General features: G+C 46.5%; 1 protein-coding gene across 1 annotated transcript in view; it reads right to left on the reverse strand.

Moving 5' to 3' along the window:
• Positions 1 to 23,574, reverse strand: part of RBFOX1 (RNA binding fox-1 homolog 1) — a 2,483,424-nt gene that overhangs the window by 2,109,255 nt on the left and 350,595 nt on the right. The window contains 1 exon segment of the mRNA XM_031657938.1: positions 633 to 692. Coding sequence (XP_031513798.1) covers positions 633 to 692 — 60 coding nt within the window.

Below are 23,574 nucleotides of genomic sequence, written 5' to 3' on the forward strand. Positions count from 1 at the left end.
CTGTATCCACGTGTGACAGATGAGGAATGCACAGGAATTCACTGCCATCGTCCCAAGTTATGAGCCCCAGTGACTCCAAGCCCAAGGCCACGATGCAGGACCCCAGGGCACTCAAAGCCCAAAGCCACGATGCAGGACCCCAGGGCACTCAAAGCCCAACGCCACGATGCAGGACCCCAGGGCACTCAAAGCCCAATGCCGCGATGCAGGACCCCAGGGCACTCAGTGAGCATTGCTGTCCTTACCAGGAAGACAGCCCAATGACAGTCGACCTCTTCACGTGCTCCCACAACCTGGGGCCCTCACACCAGGGGACAGAGGGACTGACCTGCAGCCTTGTCACCAACCACTGTGCCCACATCTGTCCACCAAGAGGACCTGGTCTTTTTAGAGGACAGAATACAGCTCTCACGCCATGTACCAGAGGCTGGGAATACGGGCCAGGTGTTTCCTAATAGAAATTGTGCACATGATCGGGAAAATTTATTCCCCTCAAATCCAGTTACTTCTCCAGCAAGATCAGTTTCAGGTAAAAACCATTCCCGGTGATTGATGACCGAGACCAAAGAGGCTGAAAAGGATGCAAAAGGAGTTTCAAAATCTAATCTGTTCAGCAAAATGCTTCTACTTACGGAGTCTTGCAGACTGTTCTTGGCACCGGGGAGGAGGGTTGAATTTTCAGACTTGTAGTCCTGGCAAAAAAACAAACAAATAGAAAAAAAAGGTTGGGGAAGTCAGGTTGAAGAAAAAAAAATTCTAACTTGGAGTAATCCAGTTTAGCACGACCCCCAGAACGTCTCACCACGTTTAGCCACAGTACCCTCTGTCTCTCCACCCATCCCCTGCAGGGGCTGAGACCCGCGTTGCCCTGTGCAGTGGCCATTACCCGATACGGCTATAGAGCCCCGTGGCTAGTCTCATTGAAATGGGCTATATACATAAAACACTCACTGGGTTTTCAGGACATGATGAAGAAAATGAATATAAAATATCTCATTAATATTAATATTTCATTAATATTTTTATATCGATTACATGTTAGAATGACATTTAATAATATATAAAAATAAAATACATTGCTATGTTTAAAAATGTAAATATATTAAGACTATCTCAAAGGAAATTTATTATTACAGTTAATTTCATCCGTTTCTTTTTACTTATTAATGTGGCCACCAGCAAACGCTAAATTGCATCTTTGACTCCCCTGACACCCCTGAGGCAGCGCTGGTCCGGATGTTTCTCAGTGTGGACTCCTCGTCCCAACCCGAAGACGCTGGGGGTCCCTAACCTTCCACCTTCCACTCCAGCAACAGTTTGCATCTAGGGAGCATCTGCAATGCTATGCACTACTCTTTTTTGAGACAGAGTCTCCCTCTGTCATTCAACCTCCCAAGTAGCTGGGACCACAGGCGCCCGCCACCACACCTGGATAAGTTTTTGTAGTTTTAGAAGATACAGGGAATCACCACGTTGGCCAGGCTGTCTCAAACTCCTGACCTCAGGTGATCCACCGGCCTCAGCCTCCCAAAGTACTGGGATTACAGGCATGAGCCACCACACCCGGCCACCGTGTATTTCTTGTGCATTTTCACCCTGGATCCTTACTAGGGTATTAAGAAGTAGGTCTTAACCTCAGCCCCGTTTTATAGGTAAAGAAGCAACAGAGAGGCTGAGGGACTTGTCCAAGGTAACACAGCACTCAGCAGGGCTGCAGTGGAGCCTCAGCTTGAACCGCGTGTGCCTACTGCAAACACGGGGATGTGAATCACCATGGAGTATTCCCGAGGCCTTCGTCCACCTTCCCATGAGGTACAGCACAGGAGCATATTTAAAGCTGGTCACCACCAACTCTGGGGGACTGCTCCCGCCTCAAAAGTGTCAGCAATACCTAAAGCTGTACATCGCCATTAATAAAAAGTCAGCAAGGCTGAGGCGGGCAGATCACCTGAGCTCAGGAGTTCCAGACCAGTCTGGCCAATATGGTGAAACACCGTCTCTACTAAAAATACAAAATTAGCCACGCTGTGGTGGCAGGCACCTGTAATCCTAGCTGCTTAGGAGGCTGAGGCAGGAGAATTGCTTGAAGCTGGGAGGCACAGGTTGCAGTGAGCCGAGACCGACGCCATTGCACTCCGGCCTGAGCGATGAGATCAAAACTCCAACTCAAAAAAAAAAAAAAAAAAAAAAAAAAAAGTCAGCAGACTTTGGCCTGGTGTCACCCCTTAAACCTCCTGGGCAGAGAGAGGGGTGTGTTTGTCTCAAGCAAGATCCTGTCTCAAAAGACAGAGGGTGGGAGAGAAAGAGGGAAGGACAGAGAGGTGCAGAGAAAGCAGGAGAGAGGAGGGAGGGGAAGGAGAGGTGTATAAAAAGAGAGAGAGACAAAGATATAGACAGAGAGATCAAAAGAGAAAGAAACAGAAGGGGACAGCAGCTACCTACTCTTTCCTGTACCAGCCACAAGAATTACTCAGACCCACCCACAGAGTTCTGGGATTTCTGTTTCCGTACATCGCTTCTGAACTTATAATGAGAAGACACATATTTTATTGTTTCTCTTTTTGCAGTTTCTAGTAGACATTGGTCATGGAAAAATCTGGTGACCAAGAAATCAAAATTGTGTTTGTTCCTCTCCTTCCTCAAAACAGAGAATGGTCCTCACGCCACATCCACCCTCCAGTTTACTGAAGTGAACAAATGAACTGAAACACAAATCGTGTCCCCTGCTTCCAGCGACTGTCTAAAGTAGTAGCCTGAATGGGGAGAAAAGGGGGAGGTGGTTGATGCAGTGATTTTGCTGCCAGATACGCCAATTCTCCTTTGAGAGAACGTCCATTGGTCTGAGAATGTCTGGCTTTTGTCACTTTCTTTTCAGTCCCACTTTATAGATGGACCAAGAAAAAACTGTCCTTGATCAACGAGTTAAGCCCAACAGCAGATTTCAACCTAGTGACAAGACCCAAGTGTTATTCGGTACCCTGGGATCCCTATCTACAGCACGGTCCTTTCTTTGAGAGGGGCCTCTCTCCAAGACTCACAGGTGACCCAGCACCTTGCCCACTTCTAACCACTCTAGGGACACACACCTGCCCCAGGCAGCATGAATCAATCTATCTTTCTCAGGAACAGAAACGGAGACCCACGGAAATGGTCATTGCACTGTGTTGGACTCCGTAAGTCCAAGACCTTGCATGTGAAGTCAGTATTGACTCCATAGCAACCACCAGCCCTAAGAAGGTAAAATTAGGTTTGAGCCAAAATTAAGAGTCTTCCAGGGGAAGCTGACTGAGAGAAAAGAGAATAGAGGATCGAGGCAACCAGTATCCCAGAGCCTGGAAAGAGACAACTTAGGACTTACACTCAAGTATGATCTTACTTGGGAACCTAGCTACCAGATGAAATTCCTATCCAGCTGCCCCTGCAGTGCCTTCTCCCTCTTTGCCCCTCCCTCACTTCCCAGGCCACTACCCCTAGCTAGGGGCTTTCCCTCTCCACATTCCTGAGGCTGAGGTCCCAGAGGCCTGGTGTCCTGTTTAGCTGACTATCTCTCATTGTGCCGCACTTCCATGTCATTTTAATCAGAAGCAGTACAGGAAGCCTTCACTCCTAGGAAAGAGAAGACGGTACCAACTCAATTGGTACCAACTCAATCTACTCTTGTCGAGAGACTTTTTCTGCCCTTCCTGCCGCTTTTATACCTCTCCATACTGTGGAACTGGGCATGCACCCTAACCCTAGATTGGCACCCTCCTTCTTAACACAGTCCCTGTGTTATCTGAACAAAGAAACCAACTCTACGCCCAATCCCGTTATCCCTATTTCCCTCTTTACCTTGAAAACAGAGACAAGCACATATTAACATTCTAAGTCTGACTGAGTTGGGGAAAGAGAGCCAAGAGTTGTAGCGAGGGAGGTAGTGGCTGTCTGACACTGTTCTGGTTTTCAGAAAGCACTGGTCTTTTCCCTGAATCCTTACAATAAGCCTCTGTATCATTTGAGCTGGCCTGATCCATCCTAATGAAAATTCATAAGGAGGACAGAGAAGATCAGATCTGCAAACCTTCTTAGATCCCAAACCAGGAGCTAGCTGTCACTCTGGTCGTCGTCTGCCGCTCTTCTCTTCCCTCCAAGTTCTGCTCCCTCATTTTCCACCCACTTGTTAGAAGTCTAGTAGTCTTCCCTGGAAATGTATGCCCTCTTGCGCCTCAGTTTACAGCTTTCAAAAGCTGGGGAATGAATCCCCAGCAGCAAGGATGTAGCCAGTTAAGACAATGACCCAAGCAGAGATCCCAGATGGGCCATCAAACATCATCCTCTCCAGATTTGTCATGGGCTGGTGTCAGCTCCCAGAGGTGGCATTAAAAGGTGATATTGTTTGCATAACTACTGCCTTTAAAGAGTCTCTTGCTGATTGAAAATGTCTTTAGATAAACACATATTTTTGGTTTTTGTGGGGTTTTTTTTGAGATGGAGTCTCACTCTGACACCCAGGCTGGAGTGCAGTGGCACGATCTCAGCTGATTGCAACCTCCACCTACCAGGTTCAAATAATTCTCCTGTTTCAGCCTCCCGAGCAGCTGGGATTACAGGCGCCTGCCACCACGCCTGGCTAATTTTTTTTGTATTTTTAATAGAGATGGGGTTTTACCATGCTGGCCAGGCTAGTCTCCAACTACTAACATCAAGGGATCCACCTGCCTTGACCTCTCAAAGTGCTAGGATTACAGACATGAGACACCGTGTTCAGCCACACTTTTTTGTGTATATACTTACATAGACATGTAAAAGGAAAATAAATCTTGGGGGCTCCCAAATCACTAAGCTAAAGGTAAAAGTCAAGCTGGGAACTGCTTAGAGCCAACTTGCCTCCTACTGTATTCAAAGTCAGCCCTCTGCTTACTGAGATAAATGCATATCTATCTGACTGTCTCCTTTGGAGAGGCTAATCAGAAACTCAAAAGAATGTAACCATTTGTCTCTTATCTACTTCTGACCTGGTATCTTCCCGTCTTCTGCCTTTGCTTCAAGTTCTCTCGCCTTTCCAGACCAAACCAATGTTCACCTTGCATATGTTAACTGATGTCTCAGTATCCCTAAAATGCATAAAATCAAACTGTGCTCTGACCTGGGGCAGACATTCTCAGGACCTCCTGAGGCTGTGTCACAGGCCTGAGTCCTCAACCTTGGAAAAATAAACTTTCTAAATTAACTGAGACCTGTGTCTCAGATTTTCGGGGCTCACAAACATATTCATGTAATCCCGTGAGTGTTTAAGTGCCTACCTATAAATAGCCACATCCAGATGTGTCGATCTTTGTAGCTACAGTCATACAGAATAAAGATGTAGGAGGTGGAAAAAAATAAACACTCCATCCTACAGGTTAACAGAAGGCCAAGACCATGGCCAATCAAGGCTTCCTGAGCAATGGACGGAGGGTTTGGGGTCAGGGGTGGCATTCTGGGTGCATGATGAGTTCTCAATGATGGTGCCAGTAAAACCTACATGGATCACCATTGTGCAAAGCTCCAAGCCAAGGCCATGGCTGACCAAAGCCTCGCGAACAATGGGCAGAAGCACAGTGCAAAGCAAAAGCAAGTTTGTTAGGAAAGTAAAGGGATGAAAGAATGGCCACTCCATAGAGCAGTCCCCAGGGCTGCTGGTTGCCCATTTTTATGGTTATTTCTTGATGATATGCAAAACGAGGGATGGATTATTCATGCCTCCTCTTTTCAGACCATATATGGTAACTTCCTGACATTGCCATGGCATTTGTAATCTGTCATGGCGCTGCTGGGAGTGTAGCAGTGAGGATGAACAGAGGTCACTCTAGTGGCCATCTTGGTTTTGGTGGGTTCTGGTCAGCTCCTTTACTGCAATCTGTTTTATCAGAAAGGTGTTTTTCTTTTTTTTTAAATTATGCTTTAAGTTCTGGGATACATGTGCGGAACGTGCAGGTTTGTTGCACAGGTATACACGTGTCATGGTGGTTTGCTACACCCATCAACATGTCATCTACATTAGACATTTCTCCTAATGCTATCCCTCCCTTAGCCCCCCACCCCCTGACAGGCCCCAGTGTGTGATGTTCCCTTCCCTGTGTCCATGTGTTCTCATTGTTCAACTCCCACTTATGAGTAAGAACATGCAATGTTTGGTTTTCTGGTCCTGTATTAGTTTGCTGAGAATGATGGTTTCCAGCTTCATCCATGTCCCTGCAAAGGACATGAACTCATCCTTTTTTAGGGCTGCATAGTATCCCATGGTGTATATGTGCCACATTTTCTTTATCCAGTCTATCATTGATGGATATTCAGGTTGCTTCCAAGTCTTTGCTATTGTTTTATCAGCAAGGTCTTTATGACCTGTATTTGGTGCTGACTTCCTATCTCATCCTGTGACTTAGAATGCCTTAACCATCTGGGAACGCAGCTCAGTAGGTCTCAGTTTCATTTTATCCAGCTCCTATTCAAGATAGAGTTGCTCTGGTCTCCACACCTCTGACAGCTCTAAAAGTCTACCAAGCCACTGAACCTTAAAGTGTTCTGACCCCAGGGCTGTGACATATCTCCTTGGGAAGTCTGGATGCCAAGAGAAAGCAAGCAGGCTGAGGAGCCTATGAGGCCAGATCACGGCTGTTGGATGAACACAGACCACACACATTTCCACCACACCTCCAAGACTTCCTTCATGGAGGCAAAACATCAAAATAACTCCTTAATGTATGGTCCAACCAGAGGACATAGCATAATCAAATAGATTTTTGTAGCCTGGCCAACATGGTGAAACCCCGTCTCTACTAAAACACAAAAATTAGCTAGGCGTCGTGGTGGGAGTCTGTAATCCCAGCTACTGGGGAGGCTGAGGCAGGAGAATTGCCTGAACCCAGGAGGTGGAGGCTGCAGTGAGCCGAGACCGCGTCACTGCACTCTAGCCCAGACAATGAAGCAAGAATCCATTTCAAAAAAAAAAAAAGATTTTTGTAATCTCAGAGTGGTAGTGAAGATCTTTCTAATTATAACCCCCAAACCAAAAGCCTTAAAACAAAAGATTCAAAATTCTGCGTACATAAAATTGCATGCATGAAAAAAATACCATAAACAAAGTAGAAGACAAAGGGCAATCTGAGAAAATTAAAACCGACGAACAAAGGGGTAACATCATTTATAAAGAGCTTCCCCCCAATCAATAAGAAAAACACCAAAGGAAGTCAATGGAAAAAAACAAGCAAATGAAATATACAGATGATTCACAAGACAGTCATGCAAATACCTCTTATGCACATTAAGAAATCCCCATAATCCTTGTAATTAAAACTTCACTCATAATAAAAGAAATGCAAATAAGGCAATATATTATTTTTTTACTGAGATTGACAAAGACGAAATCTGAATAAAGCATGGAAATTATAAGACTATCGGGCAACATGTATTCTTTACACATAGTGAAATTATACATTGGTCAACATTTTAAAAGTTGATAATATTTGGACTAGGAATTCCATTTCTCAAGTGTCTGCTATTTAAACGTCTGCATGAGTACAACATGACCTGTGCCAAGGATATTCATGGAAGGCCTTTTTGTAATTACAAAATACTGGGAACAACATAAATTCCATTATTCAGAAGCCAGGTAAATAAGTTATAGTGAATCCAGACACTGTCAGTTAAGATAATGAGGTAGCTTTATATGGAATGACAGGGAGAAAACAGTAAAATGCACAGTGGTATGTATAGTACTCTACATCTGTTGTTTTAAGAATATAGGCATTTCTAGTATATGCATTGAAATCTTCAGAAGACAGAGAAGAAAACGGTATTTTTTAAAAGGCTCATTTTGGGTCAGGCGTGGAGACTCACGCCTGTAATCCCAGCACTTTGGGAGGCGGAGGCAGGCAGATCACCTAAGGTAAGGAATTCAACACCAGCCTGGCCAACATGGTGAAACCCCATCTCTACTAAAAATACAAAATTAACCAGGCACAGTGGTAGGTGTCTGTAGTCCAAGCTACTAGGGAGCTAGGGAGGCTGAGGCAGGAGAATCACATGAACTCAGGAGGCGGAGATTGCAGTGAGCCAAAATCGTGCCATTGCACTCCAGCTTGGGTAACAAAAGAGAAACTCCGTCTCAAAAAAAAAAAAAAAAAAAAAAAAAAGGTTCATTTTGGAGAAGGAGAAGGATGTGGTAGGAGGAAAACTCATTCTATTTTGCTGACCCTGACCCTTGAATTTTGTACACTGGGCATATATTATTGAGGAAAATTTTTTTTATGCTACCTGAAACTTATTTGATTTTTAAAAGAAAATAATTTAAGGGAAAAACACATGACAACATTGGCAAGAACCCTTTGGGTAAGGCTTCATTTCTTGACATTTTCTGAAAAAAAAAAAACTAGCTTCCATCACATGATAAAGGAATTTGGGGTCTGTTTGGAGGACAGGAGTCCTTTCAATGTGGTTGGAACACAGAAAAGCTGGCATTGGGGTAACACCTTAATGGATTTTACCAGGAAATATAAATAGCATGCAAGCCACCAGTTCCCCTCCTGTTCCCAGGGCAGGCAGTACAAATCAATCACTGCATTTTACCACTAAGGTAGATGCACTCTCACATTGCAACCCAACGGTCCTGGGAAACTGGCAAATCCCACCAATCTGTGTGAGCTGAAGTATCTGCAAACATTAAACCCCATCCTGAGGCAGGGTGACAACAAGGCAATGCCCAGAAAGCTGGAAGCATGGCCTCTACCCATATAGTTCCTCAGTGCCCCATGTAGGCCTGGGTTTGAGTCTTTGACAGCCAGTCCGCTACCACCACCCCATTCCTCCACCAAGCCCCGAATCACAGCAAGGCAGCCAAGAGCATGCAGCCAACTTCCAAGCCCATCGTTAATGATACCCAGGCCTCCCCTGCCCATCCCGAATCAAACCACCCCCAGCACTTCGTAGGAAATGCCAGTTAACCTTCAGCAAGGAACTCAGGCTGCCCTCATTTCCCCCAACTTAGAAAATTCTGTGTAAATGTCAGATTAAGCTCTTCAGTCCTCTGCTTTTAAAATGAGAGATAAAATTTACCTCCCTATTCCCAGATGTTAAAATCTCTGCTTCTCCCCAGGGCAAAGAAATCAATGCAAGTGAGCTCCGTTTTTTTTGCCCTCTTTGGAACACTACCACTTCCAACAATTTATTTGACTGACTATGCCTTCTATTACCATGTAAATTGTTTCAGACTGCAGGAAAAAAAAAAAGTATTAATCTCCTCTCAGTAAGTCATAAAATAAAGAAATCAATTTCAAGGTCAATTTAGCCCAAATAACACCTGCTGCCCTTTTTTTTTGTAACATGCAGACTCCTCTGAAATGCAAGGCTGTTATCTAAGGTGTCAAGAGGCAGCAATGGAAAACCCAGTCTCACGTCAGTCAGGGCAGTGACAGGGGAGACCCTGGTACCATGGCCCAGTGGCCCCAGGTGTGAGTTTGGGACAGACAAGATTCACAGGTTCCAGTCAGACAACTCTCTGCAGGCCAAGGCAGCCGAGTGGCAGGAGAGCTGCACTGGGGGTCACGTAGATTTGGGGTCAAGCCAGGAGTCTGGCTGGATGGCTGTTTGAGTTCTGGGAAAGTGACTTCACCTCTCTGAGCTTCAGACTCTACACTTGTTAAATTACTTAAAACGAGGGCTAGGTAACGTTACAGAATCCTTCAACCCAGTCCATTATGGACTTCGCCAAAGGTTACACATCCTGGAGAACTGGCCTAGAACTGGCCACTTTCATGTAGGGATCCTTCATCAACACGTAGGATAGCGTGGGGATTAAACAGGCTCTGGAGCCCAAATCGCCTTTGATCCATGAATGAGCTGTATGGCCTCGGACAAGATACTTACTTTCTATCCTCTGAGTTTCTTCCTCTGGAAGATGGACATAATAACGTTATGTGTTTCCAGAAAGAGAACCTTCATCCTCATTTTTGGATGAGCAAATTGGATTCAGAGAGGGCAAGTGACTTGCCCAAGGTTGGCCAACTTAAAAGCAGCACATCCAAGTTGAATGCTGGGACAGCTGAGCCTCAGGCAATTGACCCCAGCACACACCATACTTCCTTGTACAAATCATGCAATGGAACAGAGGCATTTCCTCAGTACACTCATGTTCCCTCCACGACCACCCCACAAACCCACCAGGGATGTGGCCAAGTGCAGATGGGGGCCAAGAGCTTCTTACAGTGGGTCCTGGACCCAGCAGACTGGGGAAACCCATCTTTACAACATCTCCCATAATGAGACGGTTTCTCCCTATCCCACTCCAAACCCACTGCCTTTGCCCTGCCATCCCTGATGGATGCCCTCTCTGTGCAGTTTTTCAGCGACATCCAGAAGATTAACCAACTGCCCCTAGGAGGCCATGACATCCAGGCAGCCCCAAACCATCCTCAACTCTTGTTTCTGCAAAAGCCAGCCCTGTATACTCAACTGTGCATCCAATCAACCACCCAACTGTACCTCTCAACCTGTAAAACACCTCTACCTGCAAAATCCTGTCTCATGTGGGCATCTCTAATGCTAATGCCTAAACTCACATCACTTTTGTTGCAGTGGCTTCCAAAAAAAACCTGCTTGACTCCATTTTCTCCCCCTCAGTCTATTCTCGATAGCCAGAGTGATCATCGTTGGGTAAAAAGTAGTTCTTGCCTCTCACAGTTCAGTGCCCTCCCAGCCCTCTAAGTCTGCAAAGTGGTGTCCATTGCTCACATGGGGACGTGCTGAGGACTGTTGCCCTTAAACATGTAACTTGGTCATGGAGACACAAAACAGCCCATGTCTGACAAAGTCAACACTGATGCCACTGAGAACAAAGTGCCTGGATTTGGGGGGCTATAAAACTAGAAAGAAAAAAAAAAAGCAGAATGCTACTTAACTGAGCATTTACTATGTGCTTCAATACACGACCCCACAGCTGACTACATGGCAGAAGCAGGAACGAGACTCGGCCTCTGTGCCACAATTCTCAGTCTTTTTTTTTTTTTCAAGCTTTATTGAGCTAATTCACCTAGCAATTCTTCCAAGTGTACAATTCAATGGGTTTTGGTATGTTCACAGGTGGGTGTGACCATCAATGAATTTTTAGAACGTTTTCATAACCATGAAACTCCATCACCTCCATCCTCCAACCCCCCATTTCCACAGTCCCAAGCAATCACCAATCTACTTTCTTCTCCATGGATTTATTTGTGCTGGACTTTCACATAAAAGGACTCATGCAACCTATGGCCTTTTGTGCCTGGTTTCTTTCACTCAGCATCATATTCCCAAGGTTCAAACAAGTTACAGCAGGCATCAGTGCTGCATGCCTTTTGTACGGCTGAAAATATTCTATTGCATAGACAGACCACCTTTCGTTTTTCCACGAATCTGCTGATGGACATTTAGGTAACTGTCACCTTTTGGCTATTATAAATAATGTTACTGCAAACATTCCCAATACACGTTTTTATGTGGACATAGGTTGGTAGTTCTCTGGGGTACGTACCTGGAAGTAGAATTGCTGGCTCATACCACAACTCTTTGCTTAATATTTGAGGAACTCTCAGGCTATTTTCTCAAGTGACAGCTGTTTATGAGGGCTCAGATCCTTCCATATTCTCATCAATACTTGGGATTATCTGACTTATTTGAGATGGAGTCTCGCTCTGTCACCCAGGCTGGAATGCAGTGGCGTGATCTCAGCTCACTGCAACCTCTGCCTCCCGGGTTCTAGTGATTCTCCTGCCTCAGCCTGCAGATTAGCTGGGATTACAGGCACCTGCCACCAGGCCCGGCCGATTTTTGTATTTTTAGTAGAGAAGGGGTTTCACCATTTTGGCCAGGCTGGTCTCAAACACCTGACCTCAGGTGATCTACCCACCTCGGCCTCCCAAAGTACTGGGATTATGGGCGTGAGCCACCGCAACCAGTACCGATTATCTGACTTTTAGATTCTAGCCATTCTAATGCATGTACACTGGTATCTCTCTGTGGTTTTGACTTGCATTTTCCCGATGACTAACGTTGTCAAGCATCTTTTCATGTGATGACTGGCCATTTGTGTATCTTCTTTGGAGGAATGTCTGTTCGGATACTTTGCCCATTTTTTAATTGAGTTGTGTTTGTACTGTTGAATTTTACATATTCTAGATATAAGTCTCTCACAGATAAGCAATTTGCAAATATGCTCTCCCATTCGATGGGTTGCTCACTTTTGAACAATGTCTTATCCTAAAGCATCTTGGTCATGTCAATTTCAGGTGCGTAACCAATGGGCCATATCCATTTTCAGAGCTTTCTGCCCTGGCTCCCTCTGGGACTGAGACCCAAGTTTTGTTCTACTTGCCTTCTTTTCAGGATTTGCTCTGGGAATGGCATCCGGGCAGCACAGGAAGTTTCAATAACAACATAATTCAGCCAATAGCGTTTAAGAACCTGCTAAGTGCCTGGCAGTAGGACAGAGAAGCTAAGAGTGTCAACATTTCAAGGAAACTGTCCTGGCTCAAACCTTGTCAATGCTACCTCAGCTCCTTGCTCTTCTTATCTGTAAAACTTGGGGTAATTGGGGCCGGCCATGGTGGCTTACGCCTATAATTCCAGCACTTTAGAAAGTAGAGGTGGGAGATCATTGAGGCCAGGAGTTCAAGACCAGCCTGCGCAATACAGCAAGTTCCCCTCTCTATAGGGGGAAAAAAATTAATTAGATGACTGTGGTAGCACATGCTTGTATTCCCAGCTACTTAGGAACTGCAGTGGAGGGATTGCTTGAGCCCAGGAGGCTGAGGCTGCAGAGAATTACAATCATGCCAATGTACTCCAGCCTGGGTGACAGTGAAACCTGTCTCTAATGAATGAGTGAATAAATAAATAAAATTAGGGATAATAATAGCAATAGTAAAACTAGCTACTTGAGTCAGGAGTAAATGAAATAACATATATAAAGCTCTTAGCATGAGTTCTGGCACACTCAAAGCCAGTGGTCTCCAAATTTGGCTTTATATGATAATCACCCAGGGAGCTTTAAAAACACGTACATTAGTTCCCTGTGGCTGCCGTCACGCAATTGCCGCCAACTGGGTGGCCTAAAATAAGTGAAATGTATTCTCTCACAGTTCTGAAGGCCCGGAGTCTGAAACCAAGGTGTGGGCAGGGCTGGTTCCTTCTAGAAGTTCTGTGGGAAAATTTATGCTATGCCTCTCCCCCAACCTCTACTGGTCACAGAGATTCCCAAGGTGCCTTGGCTCCTAGAAGCATCGGTCCCATCTCTGCCTCTGTCTCTACACGGCCTTCCTCTCTGCACGTCACTGTGTCTTCTCCATTTCCGTCTTTTTTAAAGACACCAGTCGTTGGATTCAGGGGAGGATAATCTCATCGTGACATCCCTAAATTAATTCCATCTGTAAAGACCCTGTTTCCACATAAGATCATATTCACAGGTTCCAGGGGTCAGAACTTGGGCGTATCTTTTGGGAGTCACTATTCGACCCACTAGAGCGTGCGCGCGCACACACACACACACACACAAAATGCCAAGAATTTTGTTCTATCTCACACGAATCAGGTCAGAATCTCCAGCAGTGACACCCAAGGGTCTGCAGTTCTTGAATCCACCCAGGTGATGGCCACATACTGTTAGACGGTGAACCCAGGTCTGCACCCTGCATAAATGCTGCAGTGGTCCTAGAGGCGGATGGCTTTGGGGGAGTCAGGGTCACTCCACAATGTGGCAGGGTATCTATAAGGGGCCTTGTCAGCCCTTTCATCGGGATATCCCATAGTCTCGCAATCCACAGAAGCTCATACACACCTAGCTGCACTCTCCACAGAGGTCAGTCAGTGAACACACAGGATACTCACAGGAAACTAACAGCTAGGGGCCAACGGCAACCATGAATCCGGCCCACTGCCCATGTCTACAAGTTTAAAAATCCCAAGAGAGCCCAAAGCGGGAAACACCCCAGATGTCCATCACTGGATGAACAGATCAATAAAACACGGCCCAGTCATACAATAGAGAATCATTCAGCCTTAAAAAAGGAAAGAAGGACTGAGTCATTTGACGACAGGATGAACATTGAAAACATTATGCTAACCAAAAGCAGCCAGGTACCAACACCATACATGGCATGATTTCATTGATGTGAAATATCCAGAAAAGGCAACCGTGTAGAGACAGAAAACAGATTAGTGATTTCCAGGGACTGGAGGGAGGACAGGATGGGGAGTAACTCCTCAAGGGATACAGGGTTTTATTCTGGGGAGATTAAAGTGTTTTAGAATGAGATAGAGGTGATGGCTGTACAACACTGTGAATGTATTAAATGTCACTGAATTGTTCACTCCAAAATGGTTAATTTTATGTTATGTGGACGCTGCCTTTATTTTTTACAAACGACTTCCAAAAAATTCCCAGCAGACCCAGACTTCTATCCCTCCTTTTGTGCTTTGGCCATATTTTTTTCAAATAAAAATAAATATATAAACCACAGATTTCTAACACACATCCATACAATCAAAAGCAGCTTTCCTCTCCATTCATCTCAAAAGCCATTAAAATTAATAGGGTCTGTATCAGGAATGTCTAATAGAGTTACCAATTCACTGAATCAAGAAACAGGCCCAAGCAGTAACAGCACTGCAGTCCCGGTGCAATGAGAACTTCCATCTAGAGTGAGTGGGGATTGATTAACAATACCCAGTCCTCCTCTCCCATCCGTCTCACAGGGACAGCCTCGAACACCTGAGGGTAACCACACTCAGGAGAGAATGATCCACCTGCCTGTGCTGCCATGCAAGGGAAGAGTTCCAAAAACAGAAGCTGGAGGGGGATAAAAGCCAGCCTGGGAGAGAAACTACCCTTGATCTTTGTGCCCTTGTGAGGGAACGCACAGCATGAAAAATGTCCATTTGCAAGTGGGCAATGGTGTCGGAAATAGACGTAATGAGACAAAGGAAGACGGAACATCAAGAAGTCTTGGCAAAAACGCTGGGAGACGCGGCTTGGTGATAAAGGAGGGCATTAGTGATGCAAGATGAAACTCGGACATATTTCTGGCTCAAGATGCTGAACGCAGCACTCCAGTTTTCCCAAGGACGAGAAGAGCAGGGGAGCTGCTGAAGGAGACACGGATTATTACCGAAGCTCTTGCAAAATGAAGTCAGGGAGAATGGCAAAACAAGTGAAGTGTTAAATAAATACTTCCTGAATGTAATCACGAGGGAGAACACTAAAATTAGGATGTCTGACAAGGGCTTTTTATCCAATCTGCCCAGGGTTTCCTTAGGGCTCCTCAGAGAGGAGCTGTCAGTCACCCACATGACATCACAGGCGACTGATGCAGAAATAGGACAGTTGGAGCATGGGGTACTAGGCAGGCTGATTATAGGGACGTGGTCCAGACTTGGTGGAACCAGGAATGCCCGGCACAGTCTTGAGCTCCCTAGGCCATTCCCGGAGAGAAGTCCCTCCAAATGAAGATGGCATCACCAGAGAAACTCTGCATGAGAGAGGTGCAGCCCATGGGCTCCAGACGGGGGTAGCCCAGCATTTAAGATGCTGCTGTTTATTTCAGCAGACGTATAAGCTTGGGCAGCTCACTCTGTTTCTCCGAGCCAGTTTTCCCCTCTGTAAAATGGGGCTAACTGCCTACATCACAGGAGGCTGTGAAATGAGACAATCCTAAAAGCCCAATAAATCTTAGCTCTTGTCGTCCCCACTTTACAGAGAGGAAACTGAAGCCCAGCCCAGGGTTAAAAGAAAACTTCAGACAAGTTCAATTTGATGGAGTTTAATGGAGCAAAGCAAAGAAAACGATTCGTGAAATCAGGCAGCCTCCAGAATCACAGCAGATTCAGAGGCACTCCAGGGTTGCCTCGTCGTCAGAACAAATTTATAGACAAAAAAAAAACTAAAGTGACGTACAGGTATCAGAAGTGACATTGGTTAGAGCTCGGCGAGGGCCTTCTTTGAATGCAGTTTGAACACTCAGCAGTGTAGGAGTGGCTGAAGTATGGCCGCTGGGATTGGCCAACCCTCAGCTATTACTACAGATACGTACTATGAAGCTAGGTTTTCATTGTTGTCTGCCTATGAAGCTAGGTTATGGTTTGTCCCCAAGAACTCAAACACAGAAGTAAGAAGTCCTTCTAAGGCCATATTGAGTTGGCTTTAACAACAGTTAAATAACAAGCATGGATGTTAGTAGGTACTGGCTTTTGCTGTGCATGGCATTCTATGGCTGTACATTTTTTGTTTAAATGTCATTTGAGCTCTGCAAGAACCTGCAAGCCAAATTGCCTGGGTTCAAAGCCAGGCTCAACCTCTCCCTAGCTGTGTCAACCTGGGCATATTATGTTACCTTTCTGTGCCTCGGTTTCCTCATCTGTTAAAAAGAGGACAGAGTGAGAAGTTAAATGAGTTGATGTCTGCAGAGGTCTCAGAATAGAGCCTGGCCCCCAAGTGCTCAATATTATCACTGATTTTTAGCTCATCTCACAAACAAGGCCCACAGAGGGTGAGCCTAAAGATACACAGCTGAATGAAAGGCAGAATCTGACTGTCACCCATGCTCTTCTGCCTTCTGCACTTGGGGCTGAACTGGTAACCACCTCCTCAAGGAAGTTCCCAGGGTCATCTGAGGCAGGGCAGGTGGCAGAGGTTAAGATGATGAACTTTGATTAGTCGAGCGTGGGTGTGGTGGCACGTGCCTGTGGTCCCAGCTACTTGGGAGGCTGGGGCAGGAAAATCGCTTGAATCCAGGAGGCGGAGCCTGCAGTGACCCGAGATCACATCGCTGACATTCCAACCTGGGCAACAGAGTAAGACTCCACCTCAAAAATAAAAAGATTTAAAAAAAAAAAAAAGTGATAAGCTTTGAAAATGCCTGGGTTCAAGTCCCAGCTCTGCTCTGGCTTTGACCTTGGAGGGCTATTTAAAGTCTCTGATCTTGGTCTCCTCACCGTTAAGGGGGGCACTATACTCGCACCTCAATTCCTCAATACCTGGCAATGCCGATCGCGATGGCCAGTGCGGTCCGTGTTTTCCACTGGCTCCAGTCCAATGCCCTGTGTGGAAGGTGAGTCTAACTTCACTAAGCCGTGTCATTGCATTCTTTCACTCAGCTGGCTCTGAAGGCCTGTGCAGCCAGAGTCGTGCCTCAGATGCTCCTTACTCCCCATCAGCCTGTCTCTACCCCAGCCTCACTTCCTGTGGTGCAGCCTCATGGGAGTGAGGTCTGATACTCCCGAGGCCGAGAGTAATCCAAGTCCCTGGGATTACGGCTCCCTCGAGACTGCCTGCCTGCAGAAGAGGGAGCTGTCAGCTCTTTTAACAGTGAAATGATTGCAAGTTTGAATGTGCATTCTATGCTGAACAACTGCAATTAGAAGCCACCTTCTGTTCGAAACAACTGCTGCTTAAATGTAATCCTGCATTGTGTCTAAACCCCAAAGGAGTTTCTCAGTTTTGCCTTCAACTACACTTACTCATCTACATTACAGTGTCCTTGGTTCTGTTCCTACATCTTTCATCACTTTCTACCTCTTAGAGGCTTCTCTTTGTCCCTAGATAATATCCTAACGCCTTACCTGGGCCCCCCTTGCATACAGTCTGCCTCCCACTCACTCCTCCCTCCTCTTCCTCTACTCTGGGCCCTGTCATGAGCTGCAACTATACAGTGTTTCTTTTTGACCCTTGCACCAGCTGTCTGTCACCCTGGCTTGGAGAGCTTTCTGTTCCCATTCTGCAACTGAACTCCTACACATCCTTCATGTCAAAGTCCAGACATCACCTCCTGCGGGAAGCCTTCCCTGAAGTTCCACACTAACCGTGAGACTCCTGTAACATGCTCTTGCAGCATCGTGCCCATTACCCCCGTGACACTTCCTAAAGCTTGTAATTAATTACTTGCATATGCATAATTACAAACTAGATGGCTGCCTCCACCACTGACTTGTGTACTCCATTCCTGTTGCAAGGTTGCTCCTGGATCCTCCCTCCAGGAACCAAGCACAGCCCCAGTGACACACATAGATATTGAACAAGAGTGTTTAATTACACAAATGGCTTATTCCTCCCAAGGAGAGCAACTTGCTGGAGGCAGGACCTGTGTCTTCGCCCAATGTCTATTCCTTGTAGAACTCAGCGCAGTCCCTGGCACATGAAAAACTACTCGGTCTGAATTGGCCGAATTTTTAAGCAGACTCATGCTTTACCTTCTAGTTTCTTTTCTGTTAGAAAAAAAAAAAGAATGCGCACAGGAGCCCAAGAAAGCCCTGCCCCCTTCTCCTCTGGATCTGTCAAGTGCCGTCTACAATGGTGACTACGTGGGTATTTGCATTTACCTAAGAAGACAGACAACACTTTCCAGTTCATTAAAAATCCATCCCAGGTCTGTGCACACTGACAGCCCTTGAATCATCCCAGCCTCCCCTGGGGAGTTGAGATAAAGGAAAACTGTTTCCCTTGTCTTAGCCTGTCACGTGCTCATCGTTCCCACAGAGTGACTGGGAAGGACCAGCGTGGATGCATGTCATTCCCAGCTCTGTCGTTTGAGGAATGGGATCATTAAGACAGGTGACAACATAAATGCCATCTGCCCTACAGCTTCCTGGGCCTGGGTTGCCCTTGGCTGGAATCCCACCAGTTTGCCTTTAAACCTAAGTGTAGGAGTCCCCATCTCTCGGCCTCTATGTGCAGAGGCAGGGCAGTGTGAGTTGCCACGAAAGGTAACATTTGCATCCTCTCCCCAAAGGTATCCAGTGTGGAGAGCTCAAAACCCACACAAAGCAGATGTTTGAAGGCTGAAGCCTCCCAAGGGGAACAACCAGCATTGAAGCAGGACCAGCTGGAGCCGGCACCTCAGCCAAGTAGCCCTGGCTCTGAGCTAATGCACACCCAGCTGGCCGCCTGGCAGCGGGTGGCATCCAAGTCACCCAGGGGGTGAAATGGGGACGTCTGTAAAACCACTTCTCCCACTCCTTGAGAGGCTCTGCAAGCTCAGTCGGCACTTGCCCCTCGGAAAACGGCGCCAGGCTGAGACCCACACAGCTGAGGATGTTTTCCCACAAGCTCGATTACCAATCAGTCCCTGCAGCTGCTCCCAGATCAGAGTGGAATCCAATCAGCCGGCACTCGCAGAACCCAGAAAAGCCGGGCTGCCCTCACTGGCTCTTCAGGCCCAACTGTTATTCATGCACCCGTTTTTGGGTCACCCCTATGCACCATCACTATGCCGGGCCAAGGGAGGCAGCTGGGAACGAGGGAGGCAGGGTCCATGCCCTCTTTGGGATTACAAGCTGTTGCAGGTGATACTGAGCAGATAAAGAATTAACTGGGGGTCGGGCACAGTGGCTCACACCTGTAATCCCAGTACTTTGGGAGGCCAAGGTGGGTGGATCAGCTGAGGTCAGGGGTTCAAGACCAGCCCAGCCATGTTGGTGAAACCCCCGTCTCTACTAAAAATTAAAAAAAAAAAAAAAAAAAAGAAAAAATTAGCTGGGCGTGGTGGCAGGCACCTGTAATCCCAGCTACTTGGGAGGCTGAGTCAGGAGAATAGCTTGAACCCAGGAGGCGGAGGTTGCAGTGAGCTGAGATCGAGCCACTGCACCCTAGCCTGGGCAACAGAGCGAGACTCCGTCCCAAAGGAAAAAAAAAATGAATTAACTGGGCAACGACTGTGTGGTAAGTGCCACGAAAGGAAAAGACCAGCGAGCTTCGAGATCTTACCTGGCGCACCAAGTTCGGGAAGGTTTCCCCTAAGCATGGCAGGAGATGGCAGAAGGAGCAGCCCTCAGAAAAACAGAGTCTCGCCAGAGCATGGTTTTAGCAGCAGGAAGAGCTGGACCAACAGGTGGGCTAGAGGATTGGGGTTTTAAAGGCCACGCCTCAAGCAGCAGGAGGGTTGAAGCAAGGTCAGGTGTGTGTGTGTGAGAGGCCGGGGCTGGATTCTACGAGTGCACACAGGGATGCAGGGAGCACAGTAAGACGCCACAAAGGGAATCCCAGAATCAAGGATGCTGTAGGAGGCACATACAAGGGGAGCGATGAGAAAGAGGAGATCAGCAAGTGGATTTCCTAGGCCTGGGAAGTGAAGGCGGCTGGGGCGTGATGGACGAGAGGCAAGAATGCCTGCAGGGTTTCTGCAGAAGCACCTGTTTGGCCACCTGCACTATTTCCTGAGCCTGGCGATCCTAGTAGAAGTGCAAGTTGGGTGGGGAGAGAGCAGGTCCAGTCTTCACTGATTTAGAGAATTAGGGGTGTGGCCGGGCACGGTGGCTCACGCCTGTAATCCTAGCACTTTGGGAGGCCGAGGCATGGGGATCGCCTGAGGTCAGGAATTCAAGACCAGCCTGGCCAACATAATGAAACCTTGTCTCTACTAAAAATACAAAAAGCCGAGTGTGATGGTACAACCCTGTAGTCCCAGCTACTTAGAAGGCTGAAGCAGGAGAATCACTAGAACCCAGGAGGCGGAGCTTGCAGTGAGCCGAGATCAAGCCACTGCACTCCAGCCTGGGCAACAGAGTGAGACTCTATCTCAAAAAAAAAAAAAAAAAAAAAAAGAGTCGGGGGTGGGGTGGGGAGGTTTCATGCACTACGACTTCTGGGATTGAAGCACAAAAACACCCTGGCCCGATGGAGATATTTTATCTTCATTTAACCTTCATTCCCTCCACGGTTCATTATTGATACTTCACAGAGGCATTCCTGAGGATGCATTAAATTTTTGCCGAGAACCTTGAAGACCTTAGATCTAACAGCTGTTGGCACTAAATTAATAGGACAATGAGGTAGGCTTTTTGCCCCCATGCCAGGAGTCACTGTGTGGGAATGTTTGCAGTAAGTACCTTATCTCCCGGTGGTTTTTTGTGTTTTGAAATGGACAATTCTTTTATTCTAGTCAATAAATTTCTAAATGTCAGACCATGGATGGGGTTTTCCTGGTGGGCTTTGGAGCCCAAGGTCCTTCTTGGGATGCAGAGAGGATAAGGGAGCTGGGACAAACCTCTCCTTTATCCACTCCACCCTTCCTTCCTTTTACATACACACACTCCACCCAACAAGCAAATTTTGGCTGCCAGAAAGACCAGACGCCAAGGTGCCTCCTGATGAATGAGGCTAGGTGAGAAGCTCAGGTCATCCATCAGGAATCCCCAGGCCAGGCACAGTGGCTCATGCCTGTAATCCCAGCACTTTGGGAGGCCGAGGTGGTTGGATCACGAGGTCAAGAGATCAAGACCATCCTGGCCAACACGATGAAACCCCGTCTCAACTAAAATTACAAAAATTAGCTTGGTGTGGTGGCACACACCTGTAGTCCCAGTTACTCAGGAGGCTGAGGTAGGAAAATCACTTGAACCTGGAAGGCGGAGGTTGCAGTGAGCCAAGATGGCACCACTGTACCAGCCTGGCAAGAGAGTGGGACTGTCTCAGAAGAAATCCCCAAACCCCAGAATCTCTCCACAAATTGTCACTTTCTTCTTAAATTTGACTTGGCCTCATCCCCTCTGCTCTAACATTAGGCTCTTTATATTAGGCTGCACCAAAAGAAATCAACCTTTGACAGTTTCCAACCTAAAGAAGAACCATGTCTTCCGCTTCGTGGCTTCTATTACGCCACCTGGTGTGAACACTAACTTTTAGTTTTTGCAGGAATATTAACGTGCTTGATCATAGCACACTGCCTCAGACCTCACTCGGGCTATGATGTCATGTACAGCACAGTCACTGCCTTGCCGTTTTAAAATTTTGCAAATGATCAATTCGAGACCACACCTGGCCTCAGGATTGCAAACATGTAGTAACAGAAAAGCGGTTAAAACCATTTATGGGGCACATTCTGGCAGCACAAGGCACTGTGCTGGGCATTACATAGATTATTCATTCTGGGGATAAAGATGAGGAGGGGGAAAAAGCTCACTGGTGTTCATTATAGGAACTCAAATAAGGCACCATTTTTCCCAGTAAAACGCCAGCAGATGAAGCCACTTACTGTCCTAACAGAAAAATGTTGAGGTGAGGAGGTGAGACCCTCCAACAGCTCTATGCCTCCCTAACACCCACAGACTGAAGCAAGAGCTTGATCCCACTACAATGCTGCTAGTTACACAGCCAATCATACCAACAGGAGCCTCATCAGACCCGGAGTCTGCTTGTTTTCAGATCGCTGCAAAATAATTACCCTGCTCTCTTCTGCAGGAGAACAGTTTGCATTCATTGGGAGAAATGTGTGATTTGATAAAGACATCCCACACAGGGCTCCTAGGGATATTCCATTAGAGAGAGAGAGAGAGAGAGAGAGAGAGAGAGAGAGAGAGAGACCAGCTTGGAAATTATCCTGACAGTCTCCCGCATTAGAAAATCTGGAAGACGGGAAGCGGGAAATTGGGGAGAGAGGAGCAGAGGAGGAAAACGGCCTCTGCGGAGGGTTCTGAACTTTAGCAACGGCTCCCGAAGGATATTCGTGGCTTAACTCCTCTTTAATCTTGGCCCAAGTGCTGTAATAAGCCACTCTGAGAACTTAATAACTCCTCAGCAGCCAATCAATAGCAGCTCTGAAAAAGCTCTTCCCTCTATGTATTTAGTTCTCTAGCACTCAGACACTTCAGCTTTTTATTCCCCGAGATACCTGAAGCCGAACTTCTCTTCCTTCAGGAACAAGCAGCTTGCTGACATCCACCCAGAAGGTGAATCTTTAAGATACGGGCTTGGAGGAGAATTCTCTACGTTGGAAAGGCAAGAAGCACCAAAGAGACAAATGAGACGGTATTCCTGCCATACCTCCAAAACCAGCGGAAAATAGACTTTGGCACTTCTCCTAGTTCCTGTTAATGCAAAACCTCATTAGGATCTTTGGGGGAAAGGGGCAGGATACACACCTTTATAGGATTCATCTGGGAAATTATTACTTTCCAGTTAAACAATTGCAATATGCAATAAGTATTCCCCCCAAAAATCCTTCCGCTCTTGGGGGAATGGGAGGGGACTATTTGTCTTGATTTTTTTCAACCATGCTTCTTGGTGAATATAAATTTTGGATTCATTAGAAATACAAGTAGGGAGGGACTCAAGGAGAAAAGGAAAAAGGATTATCAAGTACATCTTAACAGGACCCCATCAAAACATAAATATTTCTGGCTAGGCGCAGTGGCTCACGCCTGTAATCCCAACACGTTGGGAGGCCACTGCACTCCAGCCTGGATCACTTGAGGTCAGGAGTTCCAGACCAGCCTGGTCAACAAGGTGAAACCCCATCTCTACTAAAAAAAAAAAAAAAACACACAAAAATACAAAAATTAGCTGAGCATGGTGGCAGGCACCTGTAATCCCAGCCTCTCCATAGGCTGAGGCAAGAGAATTGCTTGAACCAGGGCAACGGAGGTGGCAGTGAGCCAAGATTGCACCACTGCCCTCCAGCCTGGGTGACAGAGTGACACTCTGTCTCAAAAAAAAAAAGAAAAGAAAAGAAACTTTCTGCAAATCTCTCTATCCCTCCCCCCAGCCAAAGAAGCAGATGCCTTCACTTTTAAGTGCAAACATGGGTGACCCATTTGCTG

The sequence above is a fragment of the Papio anubis genome, chromosome 18 (assembly GCF_008728515.1).
Source record: "Papio anubis isolate 15944 chromosome 18, Panubis1.0, whole genome shotgun sequence".
NCBI lineage: Eukaryota > Metazoa > Chordata > Mammalia > Primates > Cercopithecidae > Papio > Papio anubis.